Raw genomic sequence first — 26,027 nt, forward strand, 5'->3', positions numbered from 1 at the left:
TGTTTTATAAATGACATATAGATACATGGTGTTCTAATGTCTGTGGTCCCACTCAAGTCATAGGAAGTTTCATTCAGAGTCAAGCCATGAAAAGTGGAGTTTGCAGAGGTAGCTTTGCCAGGGCAGTCAGGGCTGACAAGTGAATCAGTCTTGCAAACTCAAATTTCTGTAAACACAGATTTGCTTTAAGACATTAATTTAGTAGTATCAGAATGGCAGTTGAAGAAACTATTTAATAAGTTTTCAGTTACACTTCTCTACTTAAACTATTAAACCAGTATGCCAGAGGTATTGGTAGAATTTTTGGGATGGGAGGGAGAAGTTGACTTTCAGAAGTCAATCACAGCTTCAGACTTGATTTCTCCAAGAAGCACCAATTTGAAGCAGGTTATATACTTAGTTGTTAAACTCCTTAGAAATCAACAGGCAGGTCTTTAATTAGAGGAAAGTTTACTAAAATGAATGAATCCTTCTTTAAAAAATAACTGTCCTTAATTAAAATATATAGAAACTTTCAAAATCTGTAGTCAGAAGGAAATGTTTTTCATGTTTCTATCTCAAATGATGTATTTTTAAACCTCCAACCATGGTATTTACAAGGGAATAAAATAGCTGGATCACTCTTCATAATAATATACACATCACATCTGAGCACTGCCTAAACATTGTCATTTAATAAAATGTGTTCAACTGTTGTGCATAAATGTCAAGTGATATGAAATTCACTTTTTTTTATACAATAAGGCATGAATTGGGAATGAATTAGAATAACAAATACTTGCAGTATTATGCAAAGCCATTAATTCTATATTTTACCAGCATGAGTTAAGATTACTGAAAATAGATCCCATTAGTCATTTTTGCTGACACATGTTGTGTAGCAGTGCCAGCTTTACTATAGAGTTGCTAGGAGTCTTTGCAGAGCAGTAATACACAGATTTGCTTTTAAGTTCTCATATAATCAGAATTAATGAAGGCTTTAATAACAGGCTTTTTATTTACTTATTTGCAGATGCAAATACATGAGCAATGTTGCGGTACTTTCAGCTAAATTTAAATACAATCTAATCAGTTCTAAATGAGTGGTAAAACACTTAATCTCAGATCTTTATAATTTCAAGATATTTATGTAGAAAGTCTGTTCTTTTGTTTGGGATTTGCCTCTTAGATATTTTACACTTTTCATCATCTGCAGATTAATTTTAGAGAGAGATATCTGTGAGTGTGTGTGTGTTTATGTAAATACATCCATCAGGCTCTGGAGTGCAGGGCAAAGAAAATAAATAATTGTCCATGCTAGAGGGAGGCAGGGGAAAAAGGGGGAGGGAGGGAAAGGATGTGGTTCTTGGGAGACCATGCAGAATTCTTAAAGCAAATTTGCTGAGAAGCACAAAAGCCACAACAAAGTGTTTAGTTGTGGCTTAAAGGACCTGGAGATCTCTCCTTTCTGCATTTCTTTTTGCAATCAAAAAAAATCTTTGAAAACAAACAAACAAAAATCCCCCACAAAAAAGGTGGGCTGGTTGTTTGGTTTTGTTTTGGTGGCTTTTTTGGTTTCGTTTTGTTTTTTTTTTTTTTTCCAGAATCATAGAATCATTTCAGTAGGAAAAGACCTCTAAGATCATCAAGTCCAACTGTCAACCTGACACCACTATGGCCATTAAACGATGTGGGGTCTACTTGTTTCTTGAACACCTCCAGACACAGTGACTACAGTGCCTCTCTGAGCAGCCTGTTCCAATACCTGACTACTCTTTTAGTCAAGAAATTGTTCCTAATATCCAACTTAAACCTGCCCTGGCAGCACAGGCTCTGTTTTGCAAGAAAAGATTCAAACCTTATAATGGCAAATGATACTACTTGCACTGTGTATGTTCATTTTGTTCTTTCTGAGTAATCATATAATTACTCCATTCCAAAAGCCAGGCTGGGTTGGGCTCTGAGCAACCTGATCTGATATGAGGTGTCCGTGCCCATGGAAGGGCATTGGAACTAGATGAACCTTGAGGTCACTTCCAACCCTGACAATTCTATGATTCTATGATTTGTGTGGCCTGGCTTCATGGATGAGTGCATAAATGAGAGACCAACCTTTCTAGGCTCCCATTAGCGTTGAGGGAGGTAGGGTGAGGAGGAAAAAACTTCTTGAGAGGTGAGGAGAAGGTCTGTTCATGATGCTCATAATTACACACATAGGGACTGTCTGTCTCTAAGAATGGTGTTATTCCATCTTCCTTCCCTCCCCCCTTCCCCGCCCCCCCCCCCCCTTTCAAGGTATGATAACATTTTTGGAACACTACTACAGTACCAGTGGGTACCAGCCCATTTTCTTATGAGAGACTGGTGACTTATCTGCAGTCCTTCAGAACCCCTGAAATCCTGCTTGTGCAGACATGTTGGTTTATGACAATGAGCGATGCCAGATGCACTGCAGAAGTGGAAGAATGCTGAGCAGTTAGGGACCAGGCTACTTAGGGGGCTGTAGAAGTTTCTTCCTTCTGCTTTTCATTCATGTTTGGTGTTTGTTTTGAGGCACGGGGCTTTTTACCTTTCCAACTTCTTTTTGGTTATAGAATTAGATGTACTGAATGCTCTCATGGCATGTAATTTATGGTCTTTGTCACTTTATTTTCTCAGAACTGACTACATATTTGGCATAAAGAGTATTGTGCCTCAGGTGTCTACTCTGCTGTGCTTCCGAGGTCACATTCTGAAAAACAGTGTTGCTTAAAAACTCTTTGGGAGGTAGAATAGGAACCTGAGTGCCAGAAACCTGAATGCTGAGATCAAGAAATTATTACTCTCATATATTAATTTTAATGGGCTGTCTTTCTAATAATGTTTCATCAATCAAATAAATGATAAGCATATCCCAAGTGTCTTGCAGGTTATTCCCAGAAACGTACAAGCATAATTCCAATGTCTATATATTTTAATGAACTAATTACAAATTAATTATACCAATTATGTATAATCAATAGTATTTCTACTTTGTCCTGTGTTTTCTTTTGTCTGTCTTTAGGGATTTAAGAGCTTAAAACAGAGCTGCTGCCTTTTGTTTTTAGTAAGATCCTCCTGCAAGGCCTGTACACACATTCCTTAAACTTTGGGATGCTGTTAGACAAACAGAGCAAAGAGGGAAAATCTACTCTATTTCCCTAATGGCATCCCAAAGTTTTAGGAACATGTGTAGAGCAAAGAGGAAAATCTACTCTAACATGCCTGTATTTGAATAGGATACTGTTCAGCTCCCCATGATCACTATGCATTAAAAAAATCTTTTTCTTTGTTTTCCCCCTTTACTGAATGTTCTAATTTGTAATTATGTGGTAGGAAATCTCAGATCTTTGAGACTGCTGCTTTACTAGCAAGGTCAATACTTGGCAAGAGGGGAGGTGTATGGGGAGGCTGATCCTGTGTATTCTTTAAATGATCTGTTTCACTGGATATTTTTTCACCTCCCAGTGCGATGGCTTATTTAAATAAGAAACATTGAAGAGGTCTTAACATGAAGTCTTCTGTGTAGTTTTCTATTGTTACCACTGTGTTGGAATCTTGTCAAAGCTCTTAGGCTGGGCATTGCTTTTTCTTGATAAAGCTTAGATGAAAAGCCTGTGGAGTGAGAAGCACAGGAGCCATGCCGACAGGCTCTGCGTGCGCTGTGCTTGCTTTAGCTGATAACACATCAGGCTCAGCACAGACCTGAGGAGCAGCCTTGCGTTGCCGGTGATTCTATCTTGAAAAGGGAGCCTGCCCCCCCTTTTTGGCCATTAAAAAGGTGTGCTGTTCAGTCTTCTGGCCAACTTCTCCATGAAGCAATATACTCTACCTCCCTTAATTTCCTTGTAATTTCACTTGGAGGAGTTTCTCTCTGTTTCACCTCTTAACTAACTTTTATGTAGTGTTGCTGGCACAGTTAGCGGCAAGAGTGTTTTGATGGTGAATGAGGGACCCAGTACCCTGTTTGTGGAGTGCTTCGGGATCCTCTGTGATGCAAGGGGCTCTGGTGGGCATATTTTATTGTTCTTCATCAACAGACCAAGATCAAGAGTCCAGCTTAACAGTAACTTTGTCTAGCCTAAAGCTAAACCTAGCCAGAGCTAAACCATTCTTACTGAGACCAATACTTTCTCTTAGCAAGTATGAAATTGGAAGAGGGTATGGTACGTCATCAGGTTAAAACAGGAGAAATGCTGGTGATCCTAGGATGTTAGAGTAAGAGGAAGTAAAAATCCCACAAGATTAAGACCTCTACAGGAGAGGTGGGGGGGAGAGTTCACAGCAGGATAAAAGGTACAAAAAGTGGCCCTGGAAATAGTGTTTACCAAAGACCTGATGCTTGCAGGCCAATAGCTCCTGTCAGTAATGCTTTACTGAAATATTGGAAAAAGCACAGGTAGCTGAATTGCAGATTTCTTGAGGCAGTATTGTCCAGAAGGTAACTTGAATGGCCTGATGAGCTTTTATCAAATTAAACAAAAAGCTGAATGGACTTTCTGTGGAGCTTAATTTACTGTGCTTTGAAGTCAGAGTATTTTAAAGCAGCTGCTTGAAAGTGCATGAAACTGGAGAGGGCGAGGGTTAGAATAGAGAGGCTTGACATGGTATATAGCTCTTAGGAATGCCTGTGAGATGCTGGTTTTATCTGTGTGTGTGAAAGCCAGTACCTGGCTGCTTTTGCACAGTGTCCATTTTGCCCTATAGACCTCTGGGGCTGTAGGAGCTCATGAGCTCACCTTGGTCCACGTAGTACTTGCCAATGTGGGTGTAAATACCTATCCATGGAAGCACTAACAGGCATTTCTTTCTTTCTTTTTTTTAATTTTTTTTTTTTTTTTTTAATTTTTTTTTAATGAGCTTCACATTACCCAGACATGAAACAGCATGAATTGTGCCTGGGTTGGTGCTGAAGGGGTCCTTGCTGTAGTCTAGCAGTAGGGACTCCACAACCATCTTATCCCTGGCCTTATCTTTATTATCATTAGCAATTTGTTCTTGCTGTGGAACTGAAGTCTTTCTTTGCTGTGCATACAGCAGGTTATGTTTTGTCCTTCTCCTAGGGGAACATGGGAAACAATTGTTTTCTTTTTTATAAGAAAATAGTCAGTCACGGCAGGAAGTGAAGCAATTGAAGTGTCTCCAAATATCTTTCCTCTTTATGCCCCAAACAAACAGGCTCCAGATGTAGACTTAGAAAAAAGGCAAATTGACTTCTTATTTGTAGAAGGTGGTATTCACCTGGATTGTATTTTTTTCCTTTCTTGGATTGTTCACCAGTGAGATGTGGGCTGGAATGCTTCGACATGTTTCTGCCTAAACGTTTGCCCTCTTGTGATAATTTGAGCTTTGTCTGTCCTGTGATAAGTTTGTTACACACAAAGAAGGATATTCACGTCCTCGTTAAGCACGTTTTCACCTGGTCATGTGATGGAAACCTGTGGCTTACTGGCAAAAGCTGCACAGCTGTTTTAAAAAGCAGTTATACAATGGCTATCAGCTTGGTACTGGGAAAACTGATAAAGGCAGCTTTTCTCCCATCTCTACAACCCATCCAAATTCATTAACATCAAAGTTCTGTAAGCCTCAATACCAACTGTGTTGGTACTCATCTCACGGAGGATTTGCCTCTTTCCCCCTATGGGAAAGTTCTGCATCCTGTAAATCATATTAAGCTGTTTCATTTGAAATATAATTCTTAATAGTGTGCCATGAATTGAATTCAATGTAGCTTTTTGAAAAATTCTCTTAGATTTCAGCTCAAATATTATTTTTCAGCACTGAAGACCTACTGAATGCAACTGAGCACATTCCTGGTGAAGTTTCTAGGGTGTTCATGATTAGTGGTTTCCGAAACCTCCATGCAGTGGCACTAAAAGCATTGGGAGACCAGAAACTGCTTTAATAAGAAATCAAAGAGACTGTGTATCTCAGCATGAGATACAGACAGATACACAGGAATAGCTTGCTGAGGTAGAGAAGCTGGAGAACTTGGATGCAGGAAGTCAGGTTTGGGCTTGCATATACCCTGACACTGGCCTTGCGGGGGGGTCATCAGTGAGAACTTAGGAAGGAATCTCATGCACAGAGTGGCATATTACAAGGGTGGCCTTCCTGTCTTTTGTGAGCTGCTCTGAGCATTTGCAGGGAAACTGGAGCAGTCCTAAGAACATCTGTTTTGCTTTGGTTTGTCACATAGCCTTGAAATAAATGCTAAGCAGTATTATTATTAACCTTTAGAAATGTTTTCCCTATTCCCCCAAATTCTCCAATCTGGTTGTTCTTTTTCATTTCCTGTTAGGAAGAATAGCTTTTAATAAAAAAAAAAAAAAAAAAAAAAAAAACCCAAACCAAAGAAATTCATTATTATTCCACAGATGTCTTCTGCTTCCAAGAGAAGGCGAGAATTTAAAGGGACAAAACTGTAGCTAGATGTTCTGTTAAACACTTGGCAGATCCCAGCATGGGTAAGATAGTGTAGATGAGACTAGAGGAAACCATGCAACTGAGTCCTACTTATCTAAAAAGCTTTGCTTAGTCTTTTAGTGAGCACGCAGAGATGGTGAAGCAATGGGTGTGTAAAAGTTCAACCCAGATAGCTCTGAATCTGTTCTGAACCAATGAGGTTTGAGGTGCTGATGGATAAGCAGAAAGAATTCTGAAAACTGATGGGAGTGATGAGGTATTCTGTTTTCTTAACACCTCACCCTTCTGGAAGATGCTGCTCCTCGAATCCAAATAGTACTGTGGCTACAGTTGTTCTGTCCTCACTGCATTTCTCAGTGGCATTAAAATTCTCAGCAACTTTTTTGCCTACCCATCTGTTTTCTCCATATCCATACTGCTGCAAGTCTTCTTTGGGCTAAGTCACTGCAGATCCTTGTTGCAAAAACTAGCCTGTTTATCTTCCCTCTTTTCTTCTGCAGCTCCTGCTGCAGCAAATCTCCCATAATCTGTATGCTTGCTGGTTGTTAGGCAAGCTCTCCACACAGAGAGCTCTGGTTTCTTTGAAAACACATACTGTACTTCTACAGCCTGTTAGCAGTGTTGAGGTCAGCACACCTAAGGGTGGAAGTGCTCACTGGGCTGTCTTGGTGGATTTATAGTTCAGGGGTTATTTGATTTTGAAACCTGATCAAACCCAGAATGTGAACCTAGACTACTGAGTGCAGGTTATGGAGGTGATACTGTGTATAATTTTCCCCATAGCTTGTTAGTATTTTTTTTTCTTTATTCCCACACATCTTATCCTTTCTTTATCTCATCACACAGTGGCTTTCCTCCACTTCCTTATGAGTTCAGGGCTTTTTTTTCTTATCTCTGTGGCTTTTCCCTGTAGTCAGCATTCACTGTGTTTTTTCTGGAGCTGGGAAGTCTGAAAGTAGAAGATATTAAGAGAGTCTAATGAACGTAATCCCTGTGTCTTCAGCTCAGTTGGAGCAAATATGAAAGGCAGTTGAAACTTTAGGTTGATTGAGAAGTTTGATAAATTAAAAGATAGTGGTATGCACCTGAGTCCACTGCATACAGTGACACTTTCAAAACCACCACAGTCAGTGCCTATCTTTGATCTTTTTATTTGAGAGTAGCAGTAGTGTGTAAGATCTTTTTTTTTTTTTTCCCCTTTTGATCATTCCCTGGAGGCCCTTTGGTCCCAACCATCTGTTGTGTATACCCCTTCCATAGCAGATGAGTAGTGACTGCCTAGTGCCTGCCAGCCCTGCCAGACTTACGTGGGTTTGAGTAATTGCTGGCCACCATGTTCATTCTTGCTGTAGGAGACTGGTATGATTTCAGATTACAGATGATGAAAGCCCAGTGTGGGAAACCCATTGTGCCACCTACTCTTATTTTGCTGTTCTCTCACCTCCTGTGGGTGTGGCTCTGGATGTTTTGTTTATGTTGTTTGTGTTTTTTTTTAATTTCTCTGTGAATTTCTGTTTCCTTGCTGACATTTCCCACCACAGAGGTTTTGATTAATGCTGGCTGCACACTAGAGCTTCTGAAATTCATTGCTTTATTCCCTCACTGCAGATCAATAAATACTTAAGTTTTATTTCCAGTGCCTTGGCTTCCATCACAGAAAAGTTCAGCTTCCTCCTTGAATGCTGTTCTCTATTTAAGTTTGTATGACTTCAGCACATCAACCTGTAGTTTATTTCTTTGGTACAGACAGAGCCTGTGTGTTGTGTCCTGCTGACTACAATCTAACAGCAGTGGAAGAGGCAGAAACAAGTCTTGGGTTTCCAGTCTGCCCATGCAGTGGATCTAACAAAAGCTAGTTGAGCAGTTTCTCAGGGATGTTTTTTCAGGCTTTAGAGTACCTTTTGGTGGTTCCTGTGGCCAACTGCTATAAATGTGGTAGAGTGATTGAATCAGAAGGTTTAGACCTCGAATCTCCATCCTAAATTGAGGCCACCTTAAGGATGAAATTGGATGTCACTCACATCTGGCTCTTCTCTTCCCCTTCTGTTGGGAAGTATTTAGTGCCTTTGGAAAGGCTGCAGGTTATCCCTCTTGACTCTGGCATTCCATTGGCATTGTCGGTGTGTATGTGGAGGGTGGCTCTGCAAAGGGAATGAGTGGCACTTCACAAGGTGGGAGCACGATGAGTATTTTGAGAAATTTCACAGTGCTGAGCACACAGGTAAATTACTTCATATGCAGTTCTGCCTTTGTACTACATAATAGCAAGACAAACATAAAATGTATTTGGCCCTTTTTGTTGTTGATGTGTGTTCCTTGTTCAGTATGCTCCAGTGCTGTGCTTAGGAGTCTTTCAGTCAGGTATCTTCACTTGCAGACTGGAGTTTTAAGTCTGGATTATATATGTTAGACCTGGAAGTGGTCCCATGCAAAATGTAATGAAGCTGGGTTGCTCTGACCTCTGAGCTCTGACATGTGTTTGTTTTGGCACTCTCACAAAAACCTGCAGTATACAAATTGGCACTTGTAAAATTGTTCAGATAAATCAAAATTGGTACAGGAAAAGGTTTCAAACTGTTTCTTTTGGGATCCTTTTGCCATGCCATGCCATGTGTTTTCAGAGGAGTGTTTTTGTGGCAGCAGGCAGTTTGTTGCTTGAAGAAAGCTGAAATATTCTAGGAAGTCAGGCTGGCTGAATTTAGATCTTAAGTGATGCCAAAACTAATATAGCCTGTAACTAAGTGAGAGTGACTTTGCACAGTCAATGTCAGTCACCCGCAGCTTTGTCTTGCATTTTCATATGAGCCTTTAAAAAAGACAAACACAAACAAAACCCCAGAAAACGTGGTAGCTGCTTATATCCAATCGAGTTATTGCTACAGTCTGCTGCAAGGAGAGGCTGCTCCTCATCCTCCGTGCTCAGCCAGGGCTGGACAGATGGGGATGGACTTGTCAGAGCATGAAACGCCTCCGGTGGTGCGGGAGCTGGGCTGGCCTGGAGTGCCCTCTCTTGGCTGCTACAGAAACCTCACGTTTTGGTAAGGACAGGGAATGAGGCAGTCGGTTGTTCTCGTTATAATTTTCCAGAGAGATGGACAGAGGAAAGCTGTATTGATACAAATTTCCAGATTTGCTTCCTAAGGATCTCTGATAGCACGAGTCTTTGGTGCCCGTGGCAAATCTGAATCCCCCTCTCGAAGCCACAATGAAGTTATGTGCTCCAGCAGCATTTCACGTAGGACTGTTAACTTTGGTGCTCCTGGGACTCTTAACATTTTAGCAGAGCTCAGGTTTTTAAGAGACTTCATACTGCTCTGGATCCAGGGATCCCAGAGGCAGTGACTGCAGTGGCCCCTGCTTGACTCTGCACTGCTAAACGAATCCAGAACAAATGAGGCTCTGAAAATAAGAAGAAAAATTTGACACCTGGACTTCAGGAAACCTTTGTGGATTTTTGATGAGGAGCAGTAGGGGGGGAAGGGAAAACCTATGGTTTAACATAGTAAAATATATGGTGTGCTAAGTATGAATAAATTGGGACTATTTTAAACAAGTTCATATATTTTGTGTCTGGCTTCAGCACAAAGGAAAAGACAACAGCTACAACATTTGAGTTCCTTGAAGGTTTACCTGGAGGCCAGCACACTGGGCTGCTGCTGGTGCATGGCAGTGGTCAACTTTCATCATTTATAGAAGAGGCAAGCTTCTTATGTGTAAAAAGTTTGTCAGTGCTTATGAGTTAAGATGTTTTGTCTCCTGATAGCCTTAGTTTGCAGTCTCGTTGCTTTCCTTATTCATAAATGATTAATTTGTGTAAAGGAGTCCTGTGATAAACTGAAGCTAAAAGTTCCTTTTTAAATGTACCAAGGCGAGTTCATCCCCATTTTAAGCTGTCTAAATTGTGTGGGGCTGTCCTGTGCACACTCCCTCTGCTCTAATGCAAAGTCATGTCATAAGTTCTTGAACTACTGAAGGTGAATCACTTCTGTATTCCAGCTGAGTACCCATCACAGCAACATCTTAGCTCAGGGTTTGGGGAAGGAGTTTTTTCCCAGCCTGTTAACTCCATCCAAGAAAATGATCCTTTCACTTTAAAGCAGAGACTCAAATCCGTTCCTGGCTGCCAGTGACTAAAAATCACTATTATCTGCCTTAATGTGAGCCAAATAAAATTAATTAAGAGCCTTAGGGTAGATGTGCAGTAGCAGTTAGTGCTCTTTAGTAACCTCAAATGGCACTAGCTGCTCTCTTAACATGGAGGTGGCCCTGAAGTCCATCAGGGCACTGCAGGAGCAAAGCTGCCTTCTGCAGTGAGTGTAGAAGGTAAGAGGCTGGTGTTCTGCCTGCTGCTAACACCGCTTTCTTTTAAAGACAAGGCGACAACCCACACAGTCCAGTTGCACTGGCTGTGTGCAAGATGTGGATGTGAGCTCAGTGTTTGCTTCCTTGTTGTAGCAGGTGTTGTTCTTTAGGGTGCCTTTGAGTTTGAGTGTAAATCGTAAGGCAAGGTTTCAAAAACCAACCTTTCGTATTGGTAAGAAACACATGGTGCAGTCCGCAGTTACAATCACCCTCATGTTAAGTCACAGAGACCTTGGATGTATTCATGATTACAGCCTGGCATTCAGTAGGTCTGTGTCTTCACGTGCACCTTTTGTTGCCTTCCTTGTGGCAATCACGTTGCCGTTCATGGTCACTGCTAACAAACACTCGGGGGTCTTACAACGCTGCTGGCTTGCCGGCTTAGTCCTCTCACTGTGTGGTTGATGCTGCTCTTCTCTTCCTGTACAACAGCTCCCTCTGCTTGAAAACACCAGTGTGATTATAAGCTCTGGTTTGGTTTTGCCTGATCAAGGATTTACAATATGGGCCCCTTTTTTTATGGGCCTGCTGCTCTTCGTCAAGCAGTTCCAGTATGTGGCTTACACTTGGGCACATTGCAGAGCAGCAAAGATAACCATGCTGTTCTCAAAACCTAGTTGCCTGTGCTTGCAGGAACTCTACCTTGATTTTTCACCTAAATCGTCTCTTACCAATACATGATAATTTATTGAAGCCAAAATTTTATTTAAGTGAAAATCTAAGTTGAAACAGGACTGCAACCTGTCAGAAATGTGGTAGTTGGGCTGCTGACCTTGAATGTCTGCATAGAAGAAGCTAAAGGTGAGATTACCTTGTCCTGCTTAACTGATTCTCATTCAGAACTTCAAAAAAAAAAAAAAAATTGCAGCTTTGGGTCAGGCAGAGCAAGGGTTTGAGCCTCTTTCTCCCACATTGTCAGCTAGCAGCATAATTACTGGGTCAGTCATTCTCTCGCAAATTTTTGTCAGGTTATCTGCATCGGTAAGGATGAGTGCTGGTTTTGTTTTGTTCATTTTTTATCAATATAGCTAAGCCAGCAAAAGTCCTTTTCTAAAAGCTGTCATGTCAGCAAAGGTGTAGTTCTGCTGAGAGAGCTTTCAGCCATTTAGGGAACCAGCATAAACCTTGCTTGCCATGGCAAGATGAGCCCACGATAGGAAAACTTGCTGGTTTAGTTCTATTAACAAAGCCTTCCTAATGTCAGCAGTGCCTAACTTGCTTGAAAATAGCTGTCTTAACACGATCCTGCTTTTGCAGAGAAGTCCAAAAGGTTCTCTTTATTTTGCATCAGAGTAAACCCCCAAATTAAAACCATCTCAAAAGCCTGTGTCAGATGGAGTGTTTGTTCTGTGATCAGCTGGCATCAGGATGGTTCCTCACATGGTGTTGTCGTCAAGGGCAGGCAAAGCCTAATCTCTACACAAAGAGCAGCACTAACTTTACATTTTCAACATTCAAAACCTTTTAAAAAATTATTTTTAATTTTTTTTTCTTTTACATCTTTAGCTCCTTCTCTTGGCCTTCCTGGGTTTGTTTTGTTTCTCAAAATTTCCAAAGCATATGCCGAACATGGATGGCTTGAAACAAACGCAATCCTTTCCCCTTGGCATTGTGTGAGGCAGGTTTGAACATAAACAGTCGGACAGCCCAAGCGTGTTGGCAGGGGTTCAGCAGGCACGACACCAGTGCACAGCAGAGGGAGGTTGCTGGGCTTGATTATCAAGACATGATACTTACAAGGAAGCCTCTTCTGTTACTGTGCGGATCCCCAGTGTTTGGGAAGATTAAAAAATGACAGGATTAAGCAGTGGAACGGGACAGAAGTATTAGTAATATATTTACTTGAATTCATGGCTCTTCCTGCTGAACTCGAATTTCACTTCTCTAATTTCAGCCTTTTACAGATCTTACATTCATTGGCTTACATGTTTACACATACCTTAAAAAAACACGTTCCCCTGGAAAGCAATCTATTAAGTATATAAAAATAAAGAGTTAAAAAACCATTCCTGTTTTCAAATTAGCACTGAGGTGCTGAATTCATGGTGGTCTTTGTGATTTCAATTTTGCCCCCCTTTTTTTTTTTTTTTTTTTTTTTTAATCCCTCCTGTGCCCTGAATAGGATGCAAGTCCTGAGGGAAAAAATAATGCATGATTATGCATTTGAAGACCCAGTGCATACAAGGAGTCTTTTTGACCTTTGTGAGCCCTCGGCAAGGGGAAGGAAGGCTAGTTCTCTTCTTCAAAAAAAAACAAACAAGGAAACAAACACAAAAAGCCATAAATTTGTTCTGCACATCTTTCTGCCACCATAAAAGAGCTTATGATCATTTCATTGGATTGAGGAGGAATTTTTAAACATTTGATTACATGATAGGAATGGTACCTGACAGAAGGCAAAAGGTAATACTTGGGAGGGAGCGGGGCGGGGGGGGGAATTAAGTGACTATGTTTGCATCAATTTACAGCCTCTCCAATGTATATAGTATTTTCTACCTCACCGTTCTCTGTCTACACCACTACAGTGTTCCTTGGCTGAAGTAATAATCTTAGTTACTCTTCTATTGCTGTCCCTTGTATGTTAAGGAAGCTTCATGGGTGGAGAAAACGTCTTTTTTAAGTAGTCCTGCAGATCTGGCAAAGCAGGAGTGCTGCAGGAATACAGCAAGTATTACTTGGATGTTTTTGGGGTGGTTGTTTAATTTTCCTTTGGTAATATGTTTAACTAAATTTCTAATCTTGCAGTGATTTCTCTGACCATGGTTTTGCCGCTCTGAAGCTCAAGCGGCACGCAGAGCAGTTGTTTTATGTAACGTTAGCACGTACCAGGCTGGATGGAGGCTTGTGGAAGAGTGCCAGTGTTGTTTTTCTGTTTGCAGGTTGGCCTGGCTGTTTGTGTGCAGAAAGAGGGCAGGCAGGGTATCAGTCAGCTTTCAGATCTCAACATTTCTTAATGGATTAGGCAAGTGACAGAATGTCTTCCTCCTGCAAATCTTTCGTTTTGCAAACTGTAAGGCTTGGCTCTCTTAGTGGACAGTCCTTTTGAACAGCTTCACTTCTGTAGCATTAGATAATGAACTTGCTTTAAGTGCTTCTTATGTACTCAAAATAGCCATCATCTTTTTAGGGGCTTTGACTACTTTATTTTTAATTTTAAAATTTTCTTTTTCCCCCAGGATCCCTTAGATCCAGCAAGAACAGCCATTGTGATCAGCTCTTTGGTGGCAGGGGGAGTAGCCGAACGTGGGGGAGAGCTTTTACCTGGGGACCGCTTGGTGTTTGTAAATGACAAATATTTGGACAGTGCTACTTTAGCAGAGGCAGTGGAAGTGTTGAAATCTGTGCCCCCAGGTACAGTTTCTCTTGGAATCTGCAAGCCTTTGGTGGTAAGGACTGATTTTAACTTTTGTCTATCTAATTCTATGACATGTGTAGACTGGATTGTTGTGTTTGGTGGGGGAGGAGTTCATGGCAGAAGTATGTATGTGTTGGAAAACAACTAAGTTGCTATGCACACACCTCGAGATGTCCAGAATTTCTGGCTGGCTCAATGTCCAAAAGGTCTGACTGGAAAACCAATATTCTCAAGTTTCTCCTGAAAGAACATCCATGTGGGAGTGGAAGACAGGTCTGGGCAAACCTATGCTCACTGACCCTATGCATAGGTGTAACATGGGTCAGGAAAATCAGTTAAATCTGTGCTGAAGACCATTTCACTCTAAGACACTGCTAAGAGCTTCCTTGAGCTCCACTGACATCAAAGAAACTTAATCTGTTTGAAGTCAGGACTGTAAATTCAAGTAGAATTTCCTTTTTCTAGAATGAGGGCTTTGGAACAGACAGTCGTTTACTTGAGAACACTGCAGTATTGTTCATCAAGGGCACCCAGGCAAAATTAATTAAAGCAAAGCACCATCTAATAGAAAGTGCTTGTAATTCAGAGTGGTAGAGGAGTGGTGAAATAGAATACCAAGGAATACCAAGGCTGTAAATATATTCTTTCCTTTTCTAAAATGTGGTGTATTGTTGTTCATATCCTTGTGTTTGTCTTTCTTTCTACACATCTCTTTATTTTTCACTATATGTGTACTAATCTCTTAAAAGATTAAAAAATGTTGTCTTCATTTTCTCCATTTATGACTTTTTTTTTTCATAATTTTGTAACTTTCCCATCTCTTTTGGTTCTCTCTCTCCCCTTTAGCTTATTGGAAAATGTGGGAATGTTTGCTTCCCAGACTCATCATTTTGACTGTCTTTTGTAGGGAGAAACCATAGAGGAAGAGAACATGCATGGTGTGGATCCCACCAACATTAAAGCCAGCCCTGTAACACCAGAACCAATAGATAATTTCTCAATAATACTTGAAGCACCACAGGTATTTTGCTGCTCTTTTTGTTCAGCTTAAAGTTATATGGACAGGAAATAACGTTTTAGAGTAAAAAACCTGCATATCCTTGAGATAAGTCTTAAGGATTGGATAGACTTCAGGTTGGATTCCCTCTGAAAAGAGACTCTTAAGAGCTAACCATGTAGGAGTTATACTGTGAACATGAAGCATATGCGTAGCACTTACCAATGCAGTTCCAAGACTGCCTTATCAAATTTACTGTGTCATTAAAATACCTTGGGTTACCTTGGATATGAAACAGGAATGCTACATTATTAGGAGTCAAAAGGAGTTGGTTCAGCTTTGCAAAAAAAATAAGGTATGGAAGCAGAACACTGCTTATTCTAATAAAGCAAAGCAGAAACATAGTCTAGTGGCAAGACAAGCTTGAAATCTGTTCTTTTTCATAGACTTCCTCTGTGGTCTTGAGTGATTTCTGTAATCTCTTCCTCAATTCTCCTCTTTCTTCTTTTCTGAGAAATAATTCTCTCTACTGTGGGAGGGTAAGGCACTAAAGATAGTGAGAAACTCAAGACACCGGGGAAATAGGTGCAACACTGACCTATGCAGAGTAAGTCAGATATGGATACTTTTTAATTTTCATCTGTTCTCAAGTGCTTTGCAAGATTTTTATTAATTCATGGTGGTAAATGCATTTGTTTTAGACTGAAAAAAGACAATACACAGAGGACTGCATACATACTGCAATACAGTATGCCAGATTTTCTTGTTGCTAAACGTGTCTGCCTGTCTCTGGACAGAAGGGTATCTTTGATGGAATGTCAGAACCACCAGAAGGAGCAATATTATGGGGTAGATGTAGGTATAGTGTGTAGAAATTAGCTTGGCCATGGTATTTACTAATTTTCTTGATGTAAAATGGGTTGTGTGGTTTTTTTCAGGTGCATAGGAAGGGTTCATGGCAGAGCAATTAGTCCACTGCCAGCTCAGATTGTTTCTCTGCTTCCTAAATAAAAATAATGGTACTAAGTATTTTAAAATAAACTATTTTCTCTTCAAGTCCTGCTAAATATAGAAATTGAAACAATCAATTTGTACAAAATACAGAAGTATTTGCTTGCATTTTGTTTTACCTTATGTATGATAGCATTGCTAAGTAGCTTGCAGCAGTAGTATAACCTTTCCATCCATTTATTATCTTGTCTGCTCACACAGGAGCAGAGTCGTAAGTCATGATGGCTTCCACTCTTCTGCACTAGCAGAGTGCTGACAAAGGAACTTGAAGATTTTATATGCTACAACAGTAGACTTTACTGTCATGTTTGCAGTATTCCCTGTTCCGTTGGTAGCGTCTGCTGCTGCAGTGCAGCAGTCTGTGATTAGCCAGACCTAAGTGCTGTATCAGGAGGTGGCAATACAAATTGCTCTGTGTTTCTCAGCTAAGTCAACTGTTTCATTTAACAATGAAGTTGGTGCCTCTTACAGAAGTGTTTGGAGAATGATACTGCAGAAGGGAAGTGAAATGAAGTGAAGGAAAGATGAAGGGAATTAGAATCTCTTCAGACTGGGTCTTTTTTGAGATTGAGGTACACAGGTCAAATAGATCAAGGAATATTTAATGCTTATGAAAAAGTGCTAATTTCTGGATTGCTAATGTTTTGCTTTCATGCCAGCTAGTATTATTGCATTGCTTCCTTATGCCTTTGCCTGTCACTTGTTCTTTCCTGCCTCGCATTTGAACTATATGAACGTTTTGGCAATGTGTGGGTTTTTTCCTTCTTCATATGTACAAACCTAACAAAACCGGATTCTGACACTGAAGGTCAGAAATGGTGAAGTACCTTGGGGAGTCTGGGAAGGGGCAGGAAGCAGAAAGAAAAACATTTTTTTTGAGTAGCCCTGAATCTGTAGATTGGTTTCAATGTTTGGTATTTCAGTGCCTCGAAGATTAGGTTTGGGCATTCGTACGTGGTGGCCTGAAGAAAAGAGAGGAAAAGCTTTCTCTGTGTGGCAAGCTTTCTGGTAGTGGTGCAAGGTGTAAAATTTCAGAGCTGCCTGTGCAGCTTTGCTCCATGAGCACCACATTTGGGAGAATCACAGATCATTGAAAAATGGGGAAGGATGTGACAAATTCCAGAAAAAAAGCTGTTGAGTGAGATCTGTAAGTGGGTTTTAAGAACTCAGTTTTGTAATTTGGGGTTTGTTTTTGTTTGTTGCAGGGTGGTTTGAATTCAGTAGAAAGTTAAGTCCTCTATAAAAACAATAAGAGAATTAGATGATGGATGGGCTGTCAATTACATCTCTTTTTTTTTTTTTTTTTTTTACTTTTAGAGTATGTGATCATCCATTTCTCTTCTTCCCCCAAGTAAAATACTGTATGGAAAACGCAAGGGATAGACAAGTGTGGATTTTGGGTTGTTTGTTGGGTGTTTGGGTTTTTTTGTTTGTTTGGTTTGGTTTTGTTTTTTTTCTGATACTCTTGCATAAGGAAAGTAAAGCTATTTGCTATTTAACTGATGGTATTGTAAGAAATGCCCATACATTCATGAAGTCATAACAGATAAACCTTGAGCACAGAGATATTTTAATTGCATGTTATAGATACTTTTTCCCGTAGCGTTTTTAGTGTTACATAATGATTCTCCTTCCCTCACTTCAGTCTGTGTTGGTTGTTCTGAACATCTGCAGCAATATCTAAGCTGTGCAACTTCAATTTCTTTATATTAAAATAACAATAGGAATGTCTACTTTTGCTGTTAAAATTCATAATTCAGAGAGTGTATTTTCTTTTAAAAAATACAAAAAGACACAGGATTCCCGCTCTGAAAACCAAGATGTACTGTTAATATGGGCCTAACTTAAAGCATATTTTAAAAATAGTTAACAAGAAATGTGATGTAAAATCTATATTCCTGTAATGTTTTATGTAGGGCTTCAGAGATGAAACACCTTTTAAAGAAGACCTTGTTGATGAACTGAGCTTGACCTTGGGAAGGTCATTCCAGCTTTCTCAAAATGACAGTGGGTGTGAGAAGGAGTCCTGGGAGATGCATGAATTTCTCAAACCCACAACAGAAGAAATGGGTGAAGAACGGGAAATGTTGGTGGATGATGAGTATGAAGATGATTCAAGCTTCCTGAAATATAGGGCATCACATAGAGAGAAGACAGCTTTGGAGAGCGACATCAATACAGAACGATGGGCAAAGCAGCTTGAGACTACTGAAATACAAGACTTAAGGTCCAGTGCTAACTTAAGTCCAAACCAGTCCCTGGAATATCCATTCAGTAAAGATCAAGTGGTAAGGAATTCTGTGTTGGTCTCTGTGCTCTACCCTGCCCATGGGACTCATACCTCAAGGCAAATTCCAGACCTAAACTCTGTAAGGAGTCTTCTGAGTGTTTTAATTACTAGATGAGATCCCTGGGTACCCCTAACTGACACCAGCCTATCATTTGGAGGGTTTTTGTGGCTACATAGTGTCTGTATATTTAACTGCTTGAATGAGATGCACCAACCGCAAAATGTATTTCATTTACAGGCCTCCTGTACTTGGGTCTTCTTTCCCACCTCCAACTTGTGAGCTCTGGTTTTGTCTTTTTTGCAAGCTGCACTAATATGGTGCATGTCAGGAATAGCAGAATGCCACTTTAATAGCCTGGGGGTTTCTGCAGCAATGTCAGTGAAAGGACCTCTCTTTCTTTCCTCATTATTTTTAATCCAAATCAGTTCTGGAGCCAGTTGATAGTGAAAAATCATATAGTGGAAGCAACTGTAACAAGCCTACTGGTAGGCAAAGGAGTAGAAGGAGACAAAGCTCCAGGTAAACTGCAAAACTCTTGTTTATATGTTCTCCTCAGGTATTCTGAGAATTGTTCTTTTCATTCTGAGTCTTTGTTCATTTACTTGCCAAACAAAAAAAGTGATAATATCAGCCTTCCATGCACCAGTTTGAGATGTATGTTTTTATATGGGGGAAAAAAAAAAAGAGTTGGAAAAGGACTGAATATGATAGCTACAGAGAATATCAGGTTCTGCTTGGCTTGTCCCCTTATTCACTATGTACATGAACAGGCTAAAATGCAGCTTCTAGTTACAGCACTAATATTAAACTTAGAGGCTTTTTAGTTAAAAAAAAGAAGTAAGCAAGAGTGAAGAAGTTCTTGTCTGGATTGTAGGCAGGTAGGAAGATACAGTTGTTTTATCATGCCTCTTCTTAATATAGTGCATACATGAGCAGTTAGTATTTCATAGTTGTCATGGAATCGTAGAACAGCTTAGGTTGGAGGGGGCCTTAGAGATCATCTCCTCCAACCTCCCCACCATGGGCAGGGACACCTCTCAACTACACTCAGCTGCTCAAGGCCTCATCCATTCTGGCCTTCAACACCCCCTGGGAGGAAGCACCCACAACCTCTCCCTGGGCAGCCTATTCCAGAGTCTCACCACCTTCGTACTGAAGAACTTCTTCCTAAGATCCACACTAAACCCTCAGCTTCAAACCATTCCCCCTTGCTCTGTCTCTAGACACCCTTAGGAAAAGTCGCTCTCTAGCCTTCCTATAGGATCCCTTCAGGTACTGAAAGGCAGCTCTAAGGTCCCCCTGGAGTCTTATCTTTTCCAGATGGAATAACCCAAACTCCCTCAGCCTATGCTCATAGCAGAGGTGTTTCTCCATCTCAAAATGAATGTATTTGTGAAAGTGTGAATGCTTGCTATAAAATTGAATGTTCATGCCATACTCCTGTGTAAGTTGATACTGTTGCTGTCTAATGACTTTTTTTCCCCCTTTGTGAAGTGTGAAGAAAATGCTTCGCTGTTTTCTGGAACCACAGCACACAGCAGCTACCAAAAAGACATAATTGAAACTGAAGCTATCCTGTCAGGAGCAAAAACCATGATGGATTTAGGTTTGTAAGAAGTTTGGGGTTTTTCTTTATCTCATAATTTCTTATTTGCAAATTTTAAATTTTATACCAAAACAAATTATTTCAAATGCTAAAATATTCAAATGAAGACTTCTGCCAAGTCAGTCTGGTTTTAAATAGGCTTCAACTTCCTGATCTTGCTTTCTTCTCCAAATCTTTACCTATAGTTGTTACAAGTGATACTGGAAGTGGCTACAGCTTTGCCCTGCCTGTGGAGAACCATTTCCTTCTGTGCCCAGTAGGACTCCAGGCAAAAGTGCCTGTAATTTATGTCAGGAATTTTCTCAGTCACTTTTGACTGCTGATTATAAAGATTTTTGCACTTTGGAAGAAGGAAATGTGACAGGCTCTGAGGGTAACTATCCCAGAATTTGCACGGAACTCTATGGCAGGTAGTTGCCCCATATCTTGGTTTTGTAGTCTGTGCTCAGATGCAGTTTCTTCTTTTTGATAGGTGGTTAAAATCTGGTAGAGAATCAGCGAATTTCTCAAATTTCTCAACCCACTTAAGACGGCACTTACTGGTTAGCAGAAAGGTGGTTGGGTTTTTATCTTTCTTTGTCCCCTGCATCTTGGACAGCAGACGCTGTGTAAAAAGCAATGGCAGGCTGATGACTCTTGCAAGGAGCTCTGGTGGTGCACTTAATGTTGACACTTGTCACCGAAATGACATCAGTCTTCCCCAGTATGATGGGGTTCTGAGGCATGTGGTGAGCTAAGGGTTCTATTTCTAAGGGTGAAGGGGCAGAAGTAAAAGTTCCCATCTACACCTTCTGTTCTTCAGGTACAAAGCTTCAGACTGACTCCAAAAGATCTAGGCTTGTGGATGATCTGGAAGCTGTTGGAAAGGAAGAACTAAGAGGGGAGGATGATGTTTTCTCCGAGAACTTGGAATCTGGGAGAGTAACCACATTAGCTCAGCCTAGAACAGCGTTGTGCAGGTATGGAGAAAGATTTTAGGTTTTGGAAAGTTTTCAGGTAATGATTCTAACTGTCTTCTTGCTTTACTCATCTGACCAATCATCAAAAGCTGTGTGAAAGAGTAGGATGTACATAGACGGCCAGCTCAATGCCCAAGGAGCTGAATTTTGCCTTGGAACATTTATTGAATCTTTACTTCCCACGTTTCCTCCTCTAAGTACTCGGAGAGAAAAGTGCAAATGGCTCTGCCATCTGCTTCACTTAGTCCCCAGTGAGAGGACTGTGAATGTGGCTGGGGGGTGAGGGATGTAGACTTTACTGACAGCATTAGCTCAAGGAGCTCTCCCCATAGCTCCCTGTAGCTCTGTCCTCTTGATTTTTCCTTTCCCTTGTTCTTCCTTTTGGACAGAGCAGTTCAGCTGTGGCTCTCAGGTCTATGCAGGAAATTTCAGTCTTGCCAGTGGTGCTGAGAAACCTTGAGCACCACTTTGCCACATCTGCCAAGTGTCCTATTTCTTTCCCCACCGGTTTTGAGGGAGTGGATTATGATTTTGGGACCTGTGGATTGAAGTCCTCACTGCTTCCCTAATTCATCTGTCATCTTCCCTCAAAGGGAAAGCAGCCCAACAATAGAGGAGATTATTTCTCCAGCACAACATCCTACTTCCTTTTTGCAGTTTAAGTGTAGCGTTTACAGCTCTCAGAATCTATGGAAAATGTGGGCAAGGATGTATTGTTTCAACCTTTCTGGGAGAACACGCAATTCCATACTTCATTCCTATTCTGTCAACAGGCGAGTCATATACAGTGTAAAAGTTGAATGAACACCCTGTTCTGGAGTGTTTAATGGAACACAGAGGATCTGTTCTCTCAGATAGGTCATGATGTACTTTCTGGTCAGCTAGGCTGGTTTTATCATGTTCATATCCCTGTATAAGAGTCGCAGCATATTCATCACAAAGTAAATGTTAATTGCTTAAATAGTTGTTTCAAATGAATAAATGCAGCACAGATTTGTATATCACACAGCAGCTTATAAATTTGGCCTGCCCATCATGTTTATTTCTGGAGCATTCCTTAAGTGCATTTAAACCTAAATACAAAAATTCCTGTCTGGTCTGTTGACTCTGCACATTTGGTTTAAACTGGACTGTGTGAGCAGGCGTTGCTCTCTCGCCGCCAGATACAAACTATGTAAGGAATTGTGACCTGGCAATGGGTGATGCCTATTTGATTTTTTTTTTTTAAATTCCCCTTCTGCCTCTGCCCCCAATTAGTGAATTACCTGAGAGAGAAGAAGGAGAAGGAGAAGAGACTCCAAACTTCAGCCACTGGGGACCACCACGGTCGTATGTTTCTATGATTACCTTATTTCTTCCCTTTTACCTTATGTCTTTTTTTTCTATGAGCCCTATTTGTTCTCATGTTGTTTTTTTCTCTCCCCTCCTCTGCCAATAACTTTAAGGTACTTGTGTACCCTGGGCTTTTGTAGAAACAGTGAATTTTTAACAGATGTTCAACAGAATTATGCCTTCTATTTATGCAGCTGACTTGGGAAAGCTTGGCAGGTTTATGTTGTGGATGACCTACAAGTTCTTGCTCATTTAATAACTATTAGGTGTGAACAATGCACATAGTGCTGCTGTCTCCTTTTCCAGGGGTTCTCTGCTAAACTTACTGGCAGAATTCCAAATTGCTAAGCCAAGTTTTAGCCACATCCTTGTTGTATTGTTAACATTTTTAGGCGAATTGGTTTTATGGTCCTAAGTAAAATGGGATCAGAACATTTCTGCCTAAGCTGATTAATATGCATCTGATACACTGAAGTCAGCGTTCAGAAAGTTGCATGAAGCACTTCATGATTTGTCTAACATGCCACTTGGCAGTGTTTGCCATTTCCACACAATTTGCTCAAACTGACAGAGGATGAGTGTTTTCTTGAAGACCTGCCTGATTTACCCTGGCTTTCTCTGAAATAAAAGCCTATGCCCAGTGGGGATAAATAGGCAGCAAAATTTTATTCTTTTCGTGGAGTGAGGTCTGCTTGGGATTAAAAAGCAGCTCTGTTGAGAACATTCTTAGGTTTTTTACTCTATCCGTTTATTAAATCTTCTTTAAAGAGCAGAAGCTTACATTTATTTAAGGCCTTGCATTTATAGTTTGGAAAAAAAAATACTGTTTCAAGCTGTGAAACTATCACATATATTGTTTTTCAGTGTTGAGATCTTCAGAGACCCTCATGTGTCCCTTGGAATCAGTATTGTTGGTGGACAAACTGTCATAAAGCGCCTAAAGAACGGAGAAGAACTTAAAGGGATCTTTATCAAACAAGTTTTGGAAGATAGCCCAGCAGGAAGAACAAGGGCTTTAAAAACTGGAGATAAAATACTTGAGGTAAATGCACATAAACCTACCTTTTCATTCTAAGAAATAAAGATTGGCTCAATCAGCTTTGGGAGGAGAGAGGACAAAATACCTCTTCATGAAGTATTGACAACACTCCGGATTGAAAACCAAAAGAAACCCCTGGTGTTGTATTTTCTTTTTTTTTTTTTTAATGGTCTGACTGTGAAGATCTTTTAGCATTCTCCTCTACGTTTAAGAAAAAGCAGATGCTCATGTCTAATGGGGAAATGTCCTCTTCCCATATAAGTAATAAGTTATTGTGAATCTTTGTAAGCATAAGTTATAATAGAGAGAAGAACATAGACTCTTCATACTGAAATTTGGCTCTTATTTAGTGTGTGTGAATTTGGAGTGATTAATAGTCAGGTTAACTAATCTTTGGGGCAAATCCCTGTCCTGTAGGGGAGGATGCCATTCTTGCCTTTCATCTCTCTGTCTTGATTTTGTTTGTTTGTTTTCATCATTTTTCTCCAAATGAATACTTCTCAATCTGGGTTTCCATGCTGATATTACTGTCTGTGCCTTAGGGTTGCATGTGAGTGAAAAACTGTTTCCAAATGGTTCAGTTCAAAACCAGGTAAAATCTAAAAGACTTGTATAATACCTAGCACTATATCTAGCTGGGTTTGGGGAATGGGTTATTTGCACAACATGCATTTTATATGACATCAACAACTTCATTGCCTTAAGGGTAGTTGCTGCCATGATAATTGCTCCTTTCTCCAAGAAGGACATTGAGGTGCTGGAGTATGGCCAAAGAAGGGCAATGAAGCTGGTGAAAGGGTCTAGAGCACAAATCTTGTGAGGAGTGGCTGAGGGAACTGGGGTTGTTTACACTAATGAAAAGGAGCCTCAGGGGAGACCTCCTTACTCTCTACAGCTCCCTGAAAGGAGGTTGAAGCTGGTCTTTTCTCCCAAACAAGTCGTCCTAAGACAGGAGGAAATGGTCTCAAGAGGAGGGCTTTAGGTTGGATGTGAGAACCAGTTTCTTCCCCAACAGGGTTGTGAAGGCCTGGAACAGGCTGCCCAGGACAATGGTGAAATCCCCATCCATGATGGACTTAAAAGCCCTGTGCAGATGTAGTGCTGAGGGACATGCTTTAGTGGGGACCTGGCAGGATTGGGTTAATGGCTGGATTTGATGATCTTAAAGGTCTCTTTCAACCAAAACAATTGTATGATTCTGTGATCTTCTGCAAACGTGTGTGATCTCTTGTAATTACTCAGTGCCAGGGACAAGCTACCTAATCAAAACAAACATCGTTTGTTAGGTTTCTGGGACAGACCTACAGAACGCCACGCACGAGGAAGCAGTAGAAGCTATCAAGAACGCAGGAAATCCTGTCGTGCTTGTAGTTCAGGGTCTGGCCAGCATACCAAAAGTAAGTTTATTTCTAGTCTTATTCCAGAACTTCATGTATGATATGCATCCTATTTTAAACTTAGCTGAATTCCTTTCAGGCAGTTTCATCAATTTTTATGTCTGTTCTTTGTCGGAGTTTCTGCTTATAGACCATATGATCGATCGATTACTTGTCTGGCCTGATTTGAAATCCTGTTTCTCTGATGTAAATCAAGTAGATGTAAATCTGTTGGCTAGGTATTCCACTCTCCCATCTGTGTAATTGAGTCTGGCCCTGTGTACTTTAATTGGTTCACATTTCACAATTAAACTCTGTTGAACAAATGAACAAAAGTCTAGTTAAAATAAGTCAGATTCACTATACCAGCTCTGTATAAAATGTGTCACCAAAGGGACCTGTAGATAGTTGGGAGCAAGTTGATTTTCAAGAGATTTTTGGTGTTTCCTCATCTTTAAGGCCAAGGCAAGAAACCTTTTAATAGGCATAGTAAGAAAAGGCATACAATTTTGTCTGCCTCAAATTCTGTGTAAAAAACCCCAGGCTTCTGTGTAGCTGTGGTATAATCTGAGAAATTAATTGGTATTTTTGATGTATAAGTAGACCTGAGGGAGACCTTTTTTGATAGTTGTAGACAAATCCAGCATTTTCCAGTGCTCCAGGGAGTCTTTAAAAATCTGTTTAGTCTTTGACCAGTTATGCTGGGAAGGTGCTCAAGCAGCGATGGTAAAAATCACAGTGATGGTTGCTGAGTTGGCTCCCTTTCTCTATCAGCTTTTTCAAAGAAAGGTTACAAAGAAACTATCACAACTTCCAGTGTTCAGTCACTTCTTTGACCCTTAGTTTTTCAGTCATGTTTGAGAGATAAAGGGAAAGGCAGATAACTTGACATTTCAGTTGCTTTGCTTTGAACTGTAGACTGTGGAAAATGAGACGCTCACAGACTTTTGGCAATGCTGTGCAGTCCCAAGTCCATTCACCAAAATAAGGTGCTGCCAGAATGGAAATGTATTACGCTTTTTGACGTAGTAGAAGACAAAGCTAAAAAGGAGGCCAGGAGTAACCATTTCCTCTCATGTCCTGGTTGTGTGATCCAACACAAGGTCCATTGCTTACTCACATTTTCAGTACTTCTTTCTTTGAGCTAAAACGTGTCTGCCACCAACTGTAATCAAAATGCCCCAAAAGTTTCCCATTGAAACTATAAAATAGTATTACTTGGAGGCTAAACCTGATGTCTTTTATAAGGTGTCTGTGTGCATGGACACACCCACAT

The 26,027-nt window shown here is 40.5% G+C and overlaps 1 protein-coding gene across 1 annotated transcript in view; it reads left to right on the forward strand.

Annotated features, from left to right (window-relative positions):
- Nucleotides 1-26,027, forward strand: part of PATJ (PATJ crumbs cell polarity complex component) — a 157,497-nt gene that overhangs the window by 32,298 nt on the left and 99,172 nt on the right. Inside the window, exons 17-24 of the mRNA XM_054383933.1 lie at nucleotides 13,962-14,171; nucleotides 15,048-15,161; nucleotides 18,065-18,436; nucleotides 19,934-20,045; nucleotides 20,848-21,004; nucleotides 22,262-22,333; nucleotides 23,201-23,378; nucleotides 24,662-24,772. Of these exons, the coding sequence (XP_054239908.1) occupies nucleotides 13,962-14,171; nucleotides 15,048-15,161; nucleotides 18,065-18,436; nucleotides 19,934-20,045; nucleotides 20,848-21,004; nucleotides 22,262-22,333; nucleotides 23,201-23,378; nucleotides 24,662-24,772 (1,326 nt within the window). The remainder of the gene's footprint in view (nucleotides 1-13,961; nucleotides 14,172-15,047; nucleotides 15,162-18,064; nucleotides 18,437-19,933; nucleotides 20,046-20,847; nucleotides 21,005-22,261; nucleotides 22,334-23,200; nucleotides 23,379-24,661; nucleotides 24,773-26,027) is intronic.

This window comes from Indicator indicator, chromosome 10 (assembly GCF_027791375.1).
Source record: "Indicator indicator isolate 239-I01 chromosome 10, UM_Iind_1.1, whole genome shotgun sequence".
In the NCBI taxonomy this organism is placed as follows: domain Eukaryota; kingdom Metazoa; phylum Chordata; class Aves; order Piciformes; family Indicatoridae; genus Indicator; species Indicator indicator.